Source organism: Dicentrarchus labrax, unplaced genomic scaffold (genome assembly GCF_905237075.1).
Source record: "Dicentrarchus labrax unplaced genomic scaffold, dlabrax2021, whole genome shotgun sequence".
Taxonomy (NCBI): domain Eukaryota; kingdom Metazoa; phylum Chordata; class Actinopteri; family Moronidae; genus Dicentrarchus; species Dicentrarchus labrax.
Window position 1 is genome coordinate 17,864,731 of NW_026136724.1, and position 16,393 is coordinate 17,881,123.

The window sequence follows — 16,393 nt, forward strand, 5'->3', positions numbered from 1 at the left end:
ACGTTATCTGTAGATGGAAAGTTGTGGAGGGGAAGGAGGGTTCGACAACTGAGAAGCACTTTAGTTCGAAGCACACTGACGTCTTAACTCAGGCTAATGCCAACACGATCATTATCCCTGCAAGTTTTGTGAAAACTGATGTCAAAATGTTTTAAAGATAGATGGTCGCAGCCCAGCCTGATCTATAGTTCCACCCTCCTCCACTCCTGGATGCATTTCATCAACAACACCGCACACACTGAGTGTTTTTAAGCTTAGCAGCCTTGGCACTTGACATCAGTGTTGGATTAGAAAGACATATCTCTGAGCCTTTGGTCTAAACGGTTAGCTGCAGCTTGGCCCTCAGACACATCAATCTCTGATATGATGGATGCATTTCTAAAATCCTCTAGGAACACAGCACATCATGGACCATTAGTGTCAGAGAACAATGACTGATACTGGACTGGAGTCACCAGCGAGAAATAAAACTGCATGAGCTGACACACCAAATGAAGATGGGAGGAAAAAGAGCCAGCTATTAGCTCAAGGGTGGCTCTCCGTTTCCACGTAGTGACAGTACTCCTGACCTTTTTCCTGTCTAGCGCTGCCAGTTTTCCAGTCTTTGCGGTCCTTACAGTAAACGCTGCCTATGAACCATCATTCATGAATGTACACAAGCCGGCCACACAGGTGAAGGTGATACTTGGAGCCAGCTGGCCCTAGCAAGGATTAGCGGGCTTAAGTGTACCGGAGGCAAGGGAACGCTAAACACAGCGCTGGCAGTGAGGAGACAATGGCTCCTAATAAACCAAAGCTGACAGAGACTGAGTGGGCTTTTACCGGATCAGACGCTAATGGTGAAGACGGGCTCTTGTATTGATTAAGTATTGTTGTTATAGGCTCTTAAGAGAGAGCGCCACTTTTTACAGAGAGGTGATATGCCATAACAGCACACACAGATCAAGAGAAATAATCACTGTCTGAGTAGATTGAAGGGCTACAGTACTGTGATTGGACTTGCAGGGGGAATAGGCGGATCTGAACATGTCGTATGAGGGACTCTGGTCTATGATCCATGAAGACGGTGACCCTGAACCTCCTTCAGACTGATCCTGCAAGGAAACAGAAGACAGAATAAACCTTTGCCCAAGAATAATGCGACAACGTTGGTCTTCCATTAGTTACAAAGTCAAGAATTATTTTGGGGGATCAAGAGTTCTGGAAGTGAAGTCCAGTTTATTTTCTGCATAGACAATGTTAGGTCATTAGCAATTGGAGCATTCCAGAGGTTTAGATGGGAACCAGTTGTATCATGATACCTGCAGCATGCCAAATCAGAACCTCTGATGAAGCTATAGTGCGAATTGTTTCCATATGACAGGAACTTAAAAACTGCTGCTTTCAGTCGTCGACCCGAACTAATATGAGATTAAAAATGCTCCTGAAGAATATCCAGATCTGGATAAGAAACTGTATTGAACTAGAATTATATGAGACTAATACTACTTTGTCTGTGCAGCAGATATGAAGCTAACCAACAGCTGCTTAGCTTAGCTTAGCTTAGCATAAAGCCTGGAAACTAATAATAAAGAATAAAGCTAGCCTGGCTGAAAGTGTCAAAATCCGCCCACCGGCACCTCTAAAAGCTCACTAGTTAACAATCTTGATTGAATAATCCGACTAAGATGAAGTGGTGGTTACGTTTCGGACTGTTTCTTAGCTGGCACTGACTTCACTGGTTGCCTGGCAACCTCACGCCAGGAATTTAATTGGCCTGTTCTCAATCTTCTCATCTGACATTTTTACAAAATGTTAAACAATTCCTCTAAAACTCCTGAGTTTCAATGTTGCAGAACATTGGAGATACCCCTAAAAGAAAACTTTCATATGGGAATTTACATTGATTAAAAAAAAACATTCCTAACCCAGAAGCAGCAGCTCCTCCCACTTCCCAGCTCAAAACATACCACTAGTTTATCACTTTTTTATAAATAATCCAGTGTGTGGATACTTGGTTCAGTGAGGTGCATTATGCAAATGATCGTATGAATCCTGCTCCGAGCACTCCAGCTCGTCATTGTGGTTTGGCATAATTGCAGGGGGCTTATGACTCTCATTCATGCTTTTCAGGGGCTCTCTCTCATCCGTCATAAAGGGGAGATTAATCGTAGATCACGTGGAGCACCTGCGCCCATTCCACTGCAGCCCAGCATGCACAAGCCCTGTTTACCCCCCTGACCCCTCACCCCTCAACCCCTGTCTGATCCTAGTGCTGGTGCATCCTCTAAAAGAATCCCACAGTGTTGGGCGTTTAGCTGAGCGTACCCCCCTGCGACAGAGCAATGAGCTGGTGTAAAAGCCTGCCTGCTCCCGTACAGTCAGGCCTCCCCCCTCCTCCAGCCCGTGACTGATTAACCACACACCTGCTGCACGCCGCGTGCCCTCTGTTATATTGTGTCTCAATTATCAACAACAATTTGGCTTGTCTTACTGGAATGACAGTTATAAATACATGCCAGTTCAAGTTTGTAAAAGGGGGTCTTTGTGTGGGAGGGAGACTATGTGTGCCAGGTTTGAGGTTATTGTCTGATTATTGAGTTGATTCTTGAAGGTCTAGTGTTTGCTCACGACAAGGCGCAGTCCTGCTTTAGGAGGAAATCTGATAGATGAACGGAGGAGGGGGGTAGAGAGTGAAAAGCGGTTTCACAAGGGGCAGCGGCACTCACCGATTTGTTTTCATGGACTTTCCCCGGAGAGTCACACCTTTCAGAGATGCTGCCAGCTGTGAGGGGCCTCAAAACACCTGACAAAACCATACAGGACACAGAGTCAAGCTAAAGGGAGAGGAAGCAATTGTGTGTTCGCGTCTGTGGTGCAGGCAGACGGACGCGTGCGCCCGTGCACGTGTGTACATAAATGTTAGCCTCCTGCACACACTTACATGCATTTGTCTTTTGTACTTGAGTGTGTGTGCAGAGATATGAGTAATGTAGTGTATTAGTTCCAATTATGGCTCTTAATCTCTGAGCAAATAATGGCAAAAAAAAAAAAATGGAGCAACAAAACCCTAGAGGAGCACCTGTCTACAGAAGCGTGCCAGGTGCAAACATTGTTCTGGAGACAGAGAGAGAGAGGAAAGACAAGCTTCCAGCAAACTCAGACAGATTTTTCTCTTGCTGTAAACATTGGCGGCATAGATGTATGAATACCAAAAACAAAACCACTGTGTCATATATGTCTTGCGGGGGAGAGAAGCATTTTTTCAAGTTTTTTTTTTACTTACCTCTGGTAATATTTTGTCATGCTGATAGACTCTATTCATGCCAAAACTATAGAGGTCAATGGAATTTCAATGAACTTTCAATGAAAACTGTTCACCGTACGGCCTATGGATTATTGACAGTAAAGTTTGGTCCCATAAAGGCAGGGGGATTCTTGAAATGAATGAATTTATCCAATCAAGTCTAAAAGTAAAAGTGTATCTCCGTTCTGGAGGCTGAGCAAAAAGCTGCCGTCATAGTGAGGGACGAGACACGATGAGTGATACAAAAGGCTGCACGCTTTCGGACAATTCTATATCAGTGGCATTCATGGTGTCGCACTTGTTTGTACATACAAAAAGGGACAGAAGCAGCCATGTTCAAATCCTGCTTCCTGTCTCACTTCTGCACACTTGAATGGGGGCATGATTGTCGGGTTTGGAAAGTTACAAAAACTGACAGTTGAATTTTTAGACGTTGTTTGATAAGCACTTAGTTTGAAGCAGCTTTCAGTGAAGCAAAACTGGCCACCCTGGCTCGTCACTACGGTAAGGATTTCTCCATTTTCTAAACACATTTCTAAATTTTTTATACAATTTTTACACTGGTTTTAACTGAAGTGACAAATATTCACAGAGATTGGTGCCAGAACAGGTCGAACAGCATCAGAACCCCCCTCCCACCACACAGAGGTCAGCATTGGCCAGGTGTACAGCAGCAAGAAAGCATTCAGAATCTGAGCTTCTCCCTCAGGCTTTTTTTTTTATTCTTCATACAAGTAGTGGTCACTTTTCGTGCGTTCATGCTGATTGAATTGAACAATTATCGTGCCCCTCCCCTCTCTACCTTGGGCGGCTTTTCACCCCGCCCTGACGTCTTTGTAAAAGCTACAGTATAAACACAATAGTTTGTATTTTTTAGGGCTGTGTGCATCAAAGGTGGGACCTAGTCATTGTTTTGCAAGTCACAAGTAAATCTCAAGTCTTTGCACTCAAGTTCCAAGTCAGGACAGGCAACTCCCAAGTCCTAAACTTTGAGTTTAGGGTTCTAAATAAGTCACAGTGCGCTGTATGCAAATGTAATGCCATCATAACAATACAAACTAAATTATATTTGGTATATAGTGTATATATAGTACATTTGATCCAACTGGCACTAACATGTGTTAGTTCTTCATGGTTCTCTCCTGCAAATTGACTGGATCTGGGGGAATTAAGCATCAGCTTGCTGGGAATGAATAGCGTTAATGTAAACTGAGTCAGGAAACTAAGGAAAATAAATGGATTCATGGCACACACTTCTTAAATAACAATCCTTTTAATCTTTGGGCTTGGGAGAAGGTATCAAGTATTTTCAAAAGGTTCAAGTCCAAGTGTGGTCAAGAGTCATTGGTGTGGAATCCTAGTCGGGTTGCAGGTGTATTTTAATTTTTTCAAGTCGAGTCTAAAGTCATTCAATTTGTGTCCACATCTCTGGTGAGCACTGTGAGACAAATATCTCAAAACGTACGTATTACTTAAATAATAGTAAAACTATCTTAAGTGAGAGATGCTCCTTTGTAATTTGGTTGAACTGAACCTTCAAACACCTACAGTGTTTATCTCACTCTCCGATGTGTTATCAGACTATAAACAACAGACGCTAGACTAAATGACTGTTCTGCACACACTCTTCTCAGTTTCTTATCCATTGTTATGTATGCAGTGCTTGGTTCTAAGTATCTCCTGCTATCTTAGTCGGACTTTCCCGGTTAATGATCCACTCAAGCGGTTTGATCTTTATTAATATGGCACATCCTGATATCCCTATAAACCTCCTCTGAGCTGCCACACCTTCGGGGAAAAGCAGTTAAGAGCTCGCAGCGGCATGCCTGGGAGCAGATGAGAGGCGGTATCACAGCTTGTTAAAAGAAAAGCCGCTTGACGCCATAAAGGCATCACTTACTCTCAAGGCCGGCTGCGGACGGAGAGAAAACACACCTACAGTGTCATGTTTTTCCCCCTGTCTGGTGTATTTTCTCTTCATACACACACACATGGACACACCTGTCTGACTGCTCCCTGTTATTAAAGTGACGGTTTTTGCTTATCAAACGATCTCACTCAAACTGTCAGAAAGATTTGTCAGAGCCGGAGGTTTACTCTCAGTAAACTGACATTGCTTCAAAAATATAAAATGCAATTCAAGGAGATTTCACATAATCCCAAAGAAATCACAGTTATGGAAATGAGTTTCAGGAGTTAGAAAGGAAACTTGATGCTGACTCAAAGTTTGTCTTTCGAGTGTGAACTTCCTCTTTTGGTTCAACTTCCACCTGGGATTAATAAATTACTTGTCTCAAGTGTATCTGGATGTTTTTGCTGGATTGATGATTGTTTGATCCTGGTGTTAAACTGTGTGTTGCTTTCCCTCAAATTCCCATGAACATCACTCCCTCCCACAATATCCTTATAGAAGTCTTTAAGTTCACCATGTCTTACTGAGAAATGCACATTGGTTCTGCATGGTGAGGTTTCATCATTATAATTGTTAAATGTGGAATGGGAATTTTGCCAGCAGTATGAAATGAGCTTTATTTAAGTTTGACAAACATCTTTCCGGTTTCCCAAAGCTTTCAACTTTGCTGAAAACTTCTTAAAAAGCTGGCTGTAGTTGAGTTATTTTGTCAAACTCTTGCTTCCAATGAATTTTCACACACAAAATTGTTTATTTTAGTGCCCGATAATACTTATTTCACTGTGTTTTGGGTGTGTTTATTTCTACATTTGATCCTTTATCATGATTTCATGTAAAAAAAAATTTGATTTCATTCATTCATTTGTTCCTCTAAATTTGTGGAAGCCTCTTTCTCCTAAAAACCTCTACCTGCTGAAGTCAAACCTGGATCATACTGCATCCTCAGATCTGACCAGTCCTGCATCAGCGACAGCTCTTCTTCCTGACCGAAGGGACTCGGTGGCGCCTCAGGCTCCAGTCGGTCCAGTAGGAGCAGCTGGACCCGGGACAAGGAGCCCAGATTCCCTGAGTCACAGCCCACAGTTAGCGCTGCCAGGCCAGGAGACAGCTCTGCAGGGGGAGACGACAAACTCTGAAATGCTTTGAAAATAATTACATCGAATAACTTGTTGAACTGGATTATGAAATTACTGTAAATTACACTGCTTCTCCCCAACATAATACCCCACCTCAGGCCAACTCCCCCATCTCCCCACACCTCCACCTCCCCCTTCAGGCTCCAAAGTTCTCATCGTCACACCCAATTAAAAGCGGATCAGTGACAGGGTGACTCTGGGCCTATGCAAATCCCCAGCCCATGCTGGCTGGGTGTGGAGCTGCCATTCCTTTACGAGGGGATTTCACACAACATGCTCCGCTGCAGGTACCCTGCTACACACACACACACACACACACACACACACACACACACACACACACACACACACACACACACACACACACACACACACACACACACACACACACACACACACACACACATTCCCAGCAACATCCCAAAAAGCTGTACATAAGCCTCCACATCCCCTTTACATTAAAGTAGCTTTCACACCCAGAAAGTTTAAGGTTTGTCTTAATTGTGTTATGCAATGAGTCCACTACTCTCTCACACACACACACACACACACACACACACACGCACACACACACGCACACGCACACGCACACGCACACGCACCTCCTGTAAGTATTTCCAGTTGGGAAGTTACAGATGTGTGTAGGTGTGATGACGCTTTGGTAAAGTAATCCCTCAGGGGAGAAAAAGGAACTGTTGCCTGGGTTGATAAATTAAGGAGTCGTTGAGAGGAAATCCCTGGGATAACTGTGGGTGTAACATAATGTGGCGGGACACACTTTCAGTTAGGCCGGGTATTAGTATATAATTAGCCAAAAGTAGCCATAACATTAAGAGACACTCAGCAAACACAGTGGCTGATAACAAATGACTAATCTTGTGTTGGACACACTGGTTGCCACCCACTCGGGGGCCGGCAAACAGAAGAGCGCAGACACACGTCTAATTCAAAAGCTTTGTACTTTGGCGATATTAAGTTTGAGAAAAACAGTTTTTAAACTTCTGAGTTGAATACAATTTATGGAGTCAGTAAACGTCAAATAGGATGATCCATACAAGTCCTAATAGTCCCAAAAGTCAAACTCTGAACTTTAAAGATAAAGATAATCAGTGTTATCAAACAGATTTAAGCAGCAAATCCTCACTTTGCTTGAAAAAAATGCCTGAACTTCTTAATTGATTATCAAAAAAGTTGCCATTTAATTTTTTCTTTGACAACCGATCAAGTAACCCTAAGGTTTTTCTGAAAAGACCACTGGTGTCAAGTTGCCTTATCAGCCCGAGGTTTTCCACAACAGAGCAGTCTGAGTGCATTCCCTTTCCACTCTGATCAACTGTCAAGTGCACAACATTTTTTTCTGCTCATCTCGACCATAACTGCTTATTAAATGGAGAAGCATCATGTCACTGCCAGTATTGGCTCTCTGTCAGGTCAGACTGTCCTCCAGTCCCTCTTGGTGACTTGGGTTTTTTGGAAAATAAATGTATGCATGTTGCATTTGGGCAGATTTTCTTTCCATCTGTTTCCGATTTGGTTTATTTGCTCAGTTCAGTCGCTGAATCTGTTCATTCATTTATTACTGGCTCTCCACATGTATTTAAAGATGAAATATTCTCCTCAGTGTTGCCACTTTGTGATTGAGCCTGATAAGATATCTGTATCTTTCAATAAAAATCCTGCTCAGTGAAGCTTTAAATCAGCCACATTCTATACAGATGTAAATTGTGCTCCGTGTCAGTCGCTGATAAAAATCAGTCTGGAGCATTAGCTCACATTTGGTTTGAGCCCTGAGTTGATTTTATCAGACTGTGGTTGCCATGGCAGTGGTCGCCCTGATCCTTCCACATCCTCGGGGCAAAGGTCGCTGGGGTTAGATGGAGGTCCGGGTCAAGCAAGCAGGTTAAACACCTTGTCAGGGATTAGCGGGCTATGAGGGAGGTGGAGGAAGTCTTCATTGGCTAATGTCTCTCTCAGCGGCTCGCTGAACCACCTCCAGGACACACACACACATTTACACATGCTATCTGACACAGGCATGCATGCACACACACACACACACATCACATTTACTCTGCTTTTGTTGGCCAACATGGGCTGATACAAAGACCTGACACACTGAGTGCTCAGATAAGCCCATCCCCGTCTGTAACAAGGCAGAAGTCACAGAGGAAGGAGAGCATGTCTAATTGAGACATTACTGGGAGTCGCATAGAGATGGAAACAACAACAAACAAACACAAAAACATTAAGTACAACACAATGTGGGGAGTTATGACATTCAATCATATCATTTTCCACCTTTGTCAGAATCTACTTCAAGAGGAGCTACAAAAAAGTGATTATCCAAACCTTGAGCAAAATACAACATTTCTAATGTAACTCTATAATAATAAGGCTGATATTTAGCATAATCACCATTGTAGTCTAGCACAGTTGTTTTCAAACTGGGGTCCTTGAGTGGGTTGTAGGGGGTCCCCAGCAAAAGGAGGAATACAATATAAGTTTGACCATTGATTGACTATGAAGACTATGACCTCAAAAAGATAAACATAAAAAAAAATATGAGGCGATTCTTCAAGACAAAATCTTCTCAAATTGGTGATGATCTAATGTGCATCTGCTGCGGGACAAAATTCTGACCTGATGATGGCGCTATCAAAGTCAGAGGATCACCACAGTAATTACAATTCATCCCGACTCCTCCATGAGAAGGAACCATGAATATCTGCACCAGCCAATAGTTGCTGTTGTATATTGTATTTCATTTTTGATGCTGCTGGCATGGCTAAGAAATATAGATGAATTAATAATGAAAATAATTCTTAGTTGCAGTTACTGTTCAGTAAGGTGTGTGTTTGTGCGTGTACCTGTATCAGGGGAAGGAGAACCTGATGAGTCTGATGTCTGGTCCAGAGACGGACAGGAAGCTGACCGAGGGGCAATGGCCTCCAGTTCATCAAACACATGAGACTGACTGCAGCTGAGCTCCGAGTAGCGTGATGCTGCTGTGCCACAGCGTCCTGCAACAGCACAGAGTGGGTGTATTATGTTACGATGATAAACACAATGATGAGGATTAGATGTAACTTTAATGATACATGTGGGCACAGTGGGTTGTTTCATTAGGAAATAATAGGAAACAGCAAAGAGGTGTGTGAATAACAATAAAACAACTGGGAGAGTTTAATGCGCACACTGCAGAATGCCTTTTACCTTCTTTTAGGAGGATTAAATCTTTTATTTTCTTACCCAAGATTAATAGATTTACTTGTTTTTTGAGGTAAGTGATTCTAATTAGAATGATCTATTTCATATCTTGACAATAAACAAGGCTGAAAATCAGGTTTTAGTGATATTCCAACTATCTGTTAAAGGAATAAACTTAATTCTTTCTAAAAGTTAAATAAGAAGATTGATACCACTCTCATATTTGCAAGCAGTTAGCTCAGCTAGCTAGCGTGGCCCATAATAACAACAACCACGTATTGTTGTGATTTCACTAAATCTCCAGGATAAAGATTGGACTGACAACTAATGAGATGTAAAGAATACCACAGAGCAGAGAGCTAAAGGAAAGCTCCTGGAGGATGTTTTCCGATCCAGCTATCAGACTATAAATCTCGCCTGGATGTTGTGGGTTTAGTTAAAGCCTGTCCCTTCCAGGTTTTACACTCTGACAAGTGGTCAACTCCCAACACAGACACCAGGACCTCCATGAGTGAAGCCCCTCAGGCGAGGTATGAAGGTCTGAGCACAAAGTTACAGTCAGATCTCGGGGGTGAAAGTAGTCTCATCTCACCTCCAATATACACACAAACTCTGCCCTTAAGCTCAAATTACCAAAGACCTCACTCAGAGGAATGGTAAAAACTGTCAAGATAAATCACTAATTACTTATCTCCTCTCAAACCATCAAAACAAAACAGTTTCACTCTGCCTGGTTTAGAAATTAGGATTAGGATTAGCGAGAGAAACTGTTTCACTGGGTGGTGTGTTTTGTCGTCGTCCTGAAAGAGACTTGTCGAGGATTTTCTCACATTAGAAATGCAGAACAGCTTGGCCCGGACAAAAGGATAATATATACAGAGGCTCTAAAAGGAAAAGGCAAACTCTGCTCCTTCGTGTCTGCCCACATGGACGAGTATAAATGTACACATGAAGCCACCCTCACGCAGTCAAGTATGTGAACAACGACACACACACACACACACACACACACACACACACACACACACACACACACACACACACACACACACACACACACACACACACACACACACACACACCACTGCACTATTGTGCACTTGAGCGCCTCGGCTCTCTACTCCGACAGACAATGGAAGGACTTGACTTGACACTTCAAAGCATATTGCTGCTGTCAACTCAGCTGTCATTCTCAGCAGAAGAGGGCCGCACTGAGTCAGGGTGAGTTTTTCGGGGAGGTTAAGAGTGGCGGTGGGGGGTCAGTGAGTTTGATATGACAGAGTTAGAGGCAGACAAGGCTTTCTCTGTGTGCCTGTGGCCCTCTTTTCCTGGTCACAGTGCCGAGCTAAAAGGCCCCCGAGTGGAGAGGCCAGGCCAGGCCAGGACAGTGCCCCGCTTCATTGTCAAGGACAGTTACACTCTGGAGATGTTGCTCAAAACGGGTCAGCTCGGGGTCACTTTATGGATTGTAGGGGATCTGAAAAGCCAAGCTGGAGGTCAAAAAGGGCTGAGCGGGATGAAGAGACTCCCATCAGCCTCAGCAGCCATATACAGTATATATACCAGGTCACCTGATTTGTTGCTGGAGAAACAGTCCACCTCATCTACTAATGCCAGTTTTTTAAGAAAGGATTTTTTTGGATATCTCTCTCAATAACGTCTTAAAAGATTATTAGAGTTTATGACAACTTGGGCTTTATGGTTTAAGTTTGAGCAGTAATAATGACATTGTCCTCACCAAGTTAGTAGTTGAAATCTGGGAATAACTAGTGGTCTGTGCAACAGGCCTGTCTTAAAGACATTAAGTCTTAAATGTATTCTTAAAGTGATTTAAATGTGTAAGTGATGGGAGACAAAATATACAGTTCTCAGTTTGTGTAACAATTTAGACAAATCAAGTGGGAACCTTATTGTGTGTCGAATTACCTCTTTGTTATTCCATCAACAGCGTGTCCCCACTTGATTTGGTTTGTCTAACACAGACTGCAGAAGCCTCATATTAACTTCAGCTTAATTCTAAAAATTAATTTATGCATGAAATATGTTGACCGATTGATATTGTCCCCTTTACTTACAATGAAAGAAAGAAGTCACAGTGACTAAAAACTCTTCCAATGTACATTTGGGCATGTAAGAATTAAAAAAAGACCCCATGCATCTGCAATGAAAGGGGCATGTTGCATCAGGTACAGGTGAGACATGAACAACCAACCAGGAATGTTGGTTTACTACCGCTACTATTTGTATTACTACCAGCACTGTTGAATTACGGCTGAATGAGTTGCCACAAAAGTTGGGCCGGATTTAACTTTTGTGGCCCTCTGGATCGACACACCTGCAATGACCTCAATGAAATTAATCATAGGGCTGAAATGTTTTTTACATGAAAAATGTTCTGTTGTCTGTCCGAACATGGTCCTAAATTAACCCCAAAGTTAGCCCTAACTTATTTGGTTAATAGAGCAATTCTGGTTCAACTTTGTCAGCCTGTGCTTGTTGTAGTACCTGTGCAATGCCGGATTCTTACAGACATTTTGGGTGTGGTCACTATTGGTTTCACCTCCAAATAAAGCTTATTGGCTTATTTACAACCTGTCAAATGGTGGTTTCTTTTCCCATCAGACTTCACTGTAGGGATGTTCCCATATTACTTTGGTGAGAGCAAAGTTATCATAGCAATTGGAAATGATGGCCGAAACTATTAAAATAGACCCAAGTTGTAAAAAACAGATTCATCCTTTAAGCTTTACACGCTGCCATTGAGGCCACGTTGAGCTTGAACTGCCTCCATCTGCGGTGAAATAAATGAACCAGTGACACTCGCTCTGTGTCTGCCGTGAAGAGAACAGCATGCTCCGATACAGCATGGGCCCCCCTGCAGTACAGCACCACACAGAGAACAGTAGATGTCTCTGATAGAAAAGAGAAAATCCCTACACAATTTCCACATTGTTTGCTTTCTTTCATAAAGTTCCAGGAGAAGTCAGATGTCAGTGGCCCTGTCCTTTATCCCCATTGGGAACGGTAAATTAGCGTCTGCAGGAAAGCCGCAGAGGTATTCTATTGTGGCGTTCGTCCTCAGTGTTCTGCCGTCAGCGAGCAGTGGTCAGTGTGGATTTATGACCATCGGCTACACGTCTCCCTCTAGGAGCCCAGAGAATAGCGAAGGCACGGGGGAGCCGAGGCTGAGAGGCACGGCACACGAGGTAGGCACCCCGACTTCTATTGTTGGGGCCTCATGCCTTTGAACGGGGAATCAAACGGTACCAGCTTTTCATCAAAAGCCCTCCTTTCTATTGCTGATTTAGAGGAAAAAGAAAAGCTTTCTGCGTTATTTATTATGGGGTGGGAGAAGGTGGGGAAAAACAGGCTGACAGCAATGCTTTCACAATGTGTTGATGGGGGCAGGAGCATCAGAACGCCTCACTATGGAAGCAGGCTTTGAATTCTCTGTGTCTGGCCCAGTGGCTTTGTCTGTGGGTGGATGTCCAGCCATGTTCAGGACAATCAGGCTCCTAAGACTATGGGCAGGGAGGAGGCTGTGAACGGTCCATATGTGGCCGGCAGAGCTCATTTCTCACCTCTGACAGGGGAGATAGGAGGCAGGACAGACCAGCGATGGGATTCCAGCTGAGTCACTGATGCAGAAGGGGTCAGCTTTGGTCCTGACCCTGAGCGGGGAGTGGTCCTCTGTGGACTTGGGCAGGAAGACCAAGTAGTGGAGGGGAAAGCCAGGGTAATGAGACCGTGATCGGAGTCCAAGGACGGGTTGAGAGCAGGATCTAAAGACGTATCTTGGTGGAGATATTCTGCTGTTTTTGAGCTTTCAAGCCTGCTCATCGGTTTGTCTGACTGAGGAAGGACGGCTGACGTTGGGCGAGTTGAGAGGGGTTTGATTTGACCAAAGAGTGGTTCGTAGAGTTGAGGGGTGGTCGCAGTATTTGCGGATGATCGGCGAGGGTTGGATCCTGCTGGAGGGTAAGGCGGAGATGGCCGGAGTGGAGAGGAACAAATGCTGCCTTCTAGGTCCCTGATGTCTGCTGCAAAACAACAGAGCAAAAGAAGGTAGCTTAATCGACTGCACAAATGAGGACTCACAGTGAGACTTCTGCAGATAACAGGCCTCGTTTTGCCAAGACAGTCATAACAAAGCAGTGATCCAAAGACATTTTAGCTTGGGCTAAAGCAACATTGGCAAACTGGCAATCCTACATTTGGCACTCCTGTCTTGTAAATGCCCACATTCAGTCTGAAAACATGAAAAATGGCAGTTGTTTTTTTTGCTTGTAATTAGATTTTTTTGTTGTAGAAAGTGAAAAACAAACTATTTTCTCAATTTTGCATCTTGTCGTGATGCCACTCATTTACCAGTATCGATCCCAACTGACCAAAATCTGAATCTGACAACAATCGGATGGTTGTGTGTTTATGTTGCCATGGAGACGCCACCATCAGTCAAATATGATCAAACCACACTCGCCTGATTAAGCACTGAACTTTCAGCAGTTTTCTTATATATGTATACTGTAATATCTGTTTATACACCAGCGTCCACTTAACGGCGTCCACAGGACGAGTTATAGTTGTTGACAAACACTTAACAAACACTTATATCTGCTTATAACTACATAATGTGTTGTAAACCATCTAATAAATCTTTATATACTGCTTACAAATGCTAAATAGGGGAATTTAAAGTGAGGTGTTACGATTTAAGGTTCGAGAAATACTTTTTACTATTTCCAGCATACATTAACAAACTAATAAAGTGATAAAATTTCCACGCATACAAGTATGTATTTATTAATAACTCTACAATGTGTGATTTTACACCGTATTTTGTTGAATTTTCTCTCCATTGATCCTTCATCCTTGCTGAATAACTTCAAGGGTGCATTTAAAAGAGATTACTTCTCAAATTATTGGTTCATTAACCAATTATTGACAGATTATGAAGCCAAAATGTCAAATATTATGTGGTTCTTGTTTCTGAAATGTGAGGATTTGCGGCTTCTCTCTGTTATATATCATATCTTTATAACACTGAATAGAAAAGCAATATGAAGATATCATATTGAGCTCTGGGTACTTGTGATTGACATTTTCAGATGATTCATTGATTAACTGAATAACAATCAATAAGTTTTACTCAAGGTTTTACTGGACAGGACACTGCTCCTGCCACTGGCGAGGTCTGTGCTCCGGCTGAACAAGCTGGAAGGTGGACGACTAAAATCTGAGAGAGAACCATGTGAGGCCGTGGAGGCTGGCGATGGCGAGCGCTCTGGTCCAGCAGGCCCGAGATGCAGCCTCCAGTCGGACTCTGTGATAGACACCACAGCAGGCTGTCGCTCGCTCTCCTGAACTTCACATTTTTCCTCTGGAGCAGGACGAGGGTCGGAGGGAGATGCTGGCACAGAGCTCGGCTTGCTTTGTTGTCCTTCAGAGTCGGGGTGAAGGGTGTTTTGGTGGGGAGGTGTTGGATTAATGGTGGATGATGGTGGAGTAGCAGGAGATGGAAGACAGGGAACAACAACAGCAGAGCGCCTCCCTGCGATCAAACTCTCATTCCGCACAAAATGTCTTCTTCTTCTGTCAGCATTGAAGTCACCTTCAAGAAAGACAAAAACATATATTTTTTGTAAAGATATACATTCATTCAAAGGGATTCTCCAAAACCGACCCTTAAAAAAAAAAAAAAACATTTTACTGTTCAACAAAGTTTTCCAACAGTCAACATGTCGTAGGTCATTTTTTAAAACTGCCAAAGTCTGCTTGTGACATTTTCGTTCCCACTTTGCAGAGTCCTGGAACAAACATTTGTTTCCCTGCTGGGTGGGTCGGCCCGATAACAAAGGCACCAAGAAATTGCCCCGCTGGAGCAGCTGCCTGTTTCCAAACTCCACATTCACAATAGTAATCAGACCTGAGGGCAGAGGAGCTTGTATGCAGACATCTTTATCATAAGCTGGAGCCGGCACAATATCGTGGCAGTTACAGGTGTCATAAAACACAAGTGCTTTTAGAAATGTCAGTTAGGCCAAAATTAGACCATATTTCAATGAATTCACCCCTGAAGCCAATTACTATGTAAATATAGAGACAATAGAGCAACTTCAATGGGCTCAACATGCAGCAACCAATAACATAAAAATCACATTTAAGTTTCTAACAACTTTGCTGAAATCTTTTCTAATTCTGAGCTCTGTGATTGATGCCTTGCAAAACAGGTTACATCTGGTTATATAAGTGAAGTCTTTCAACATTGTACAATCTAAAGGATTTGGGAGCCTTGTTATGCTTATAAAGACCAGAGGTATAGCTTTTTGGATGGAAATCCAAAATATTTTTTCTTTAAAAGGGCTACTTTTACAGCTGTAAAAGGATGACTTGGCGTCAAATCTGCCAAAACTGGTCACTGGATTTCTAATATTCACTCAAAGCTGTAGCCATTCATTCTTCATTATTGTGTAATTCTTGATTATTTTTCCATTTAAGTGCTAGTGTGTACAATTTAGTGGCCTCTGACAGTGACGTTTCAGATTGCAACTAACTGAACACCACTCGCGTCTGTATTTGGCAGTGACCACTGACAGTAATGTGTGGAGGAGGAACTACAGTGTCTATTCTGGGTTCTCTAGAGTTGTATGTTCTCTTTTGCATTTGAGAAGCTGGCACACGACAATTTGGAGCATTTTTGCTTGATGAAAGACTTAAACAATGACTTGATTAATCATTTCAGCACCACAGGAAGTGCATAGACGAACCCATTTCTAAAACACTTGTACATCCTTCTCTCTTCCTACCACACTCATTATCTCCAGTCCACTTTATCCTTCTGAACATTTCCTT

General features: G+C 42.9%; 1 protein-coding gene across 1 annotated transcript in view; it reads right to left on the reverse strand.

The window, feature by feature from the left end:
- The window catches only part of LOC127359114 (uncharacterized), a 54,746-nt gene that overhangs the window by 24,438 nt on the left and 13,915 nt on the right, over positions 1-16,393 (reverse strand). The window contains exons 4-9 of the mRNA XM_051392835.1: positions 14,691-15,152; positions 13,123-13,581; positions 9,202-9,354; positions 6,123-6,308; positions 2,709-2,785; positions 989-1,094 (exon numbers count right to left, since the gene is read on the reverse strand). Of these exons, the coding sequence (XP_051248795.1) occupies positions 989-1,094; positions 2,709-2,785; positions 6,123-6,308; positions 9,202-9,354; positions 13,123-13,581; positions 14,691-15,152 (1,443 nt within the window). The remainder of the gene's footprint in view (positions 1-988; positions 1,095-2,708; positions 2,786-6,122; positions 6,309-9,201; positions 9,355-13,122; positions 13,582-14,690; positions 15,153-16,393) is intronic.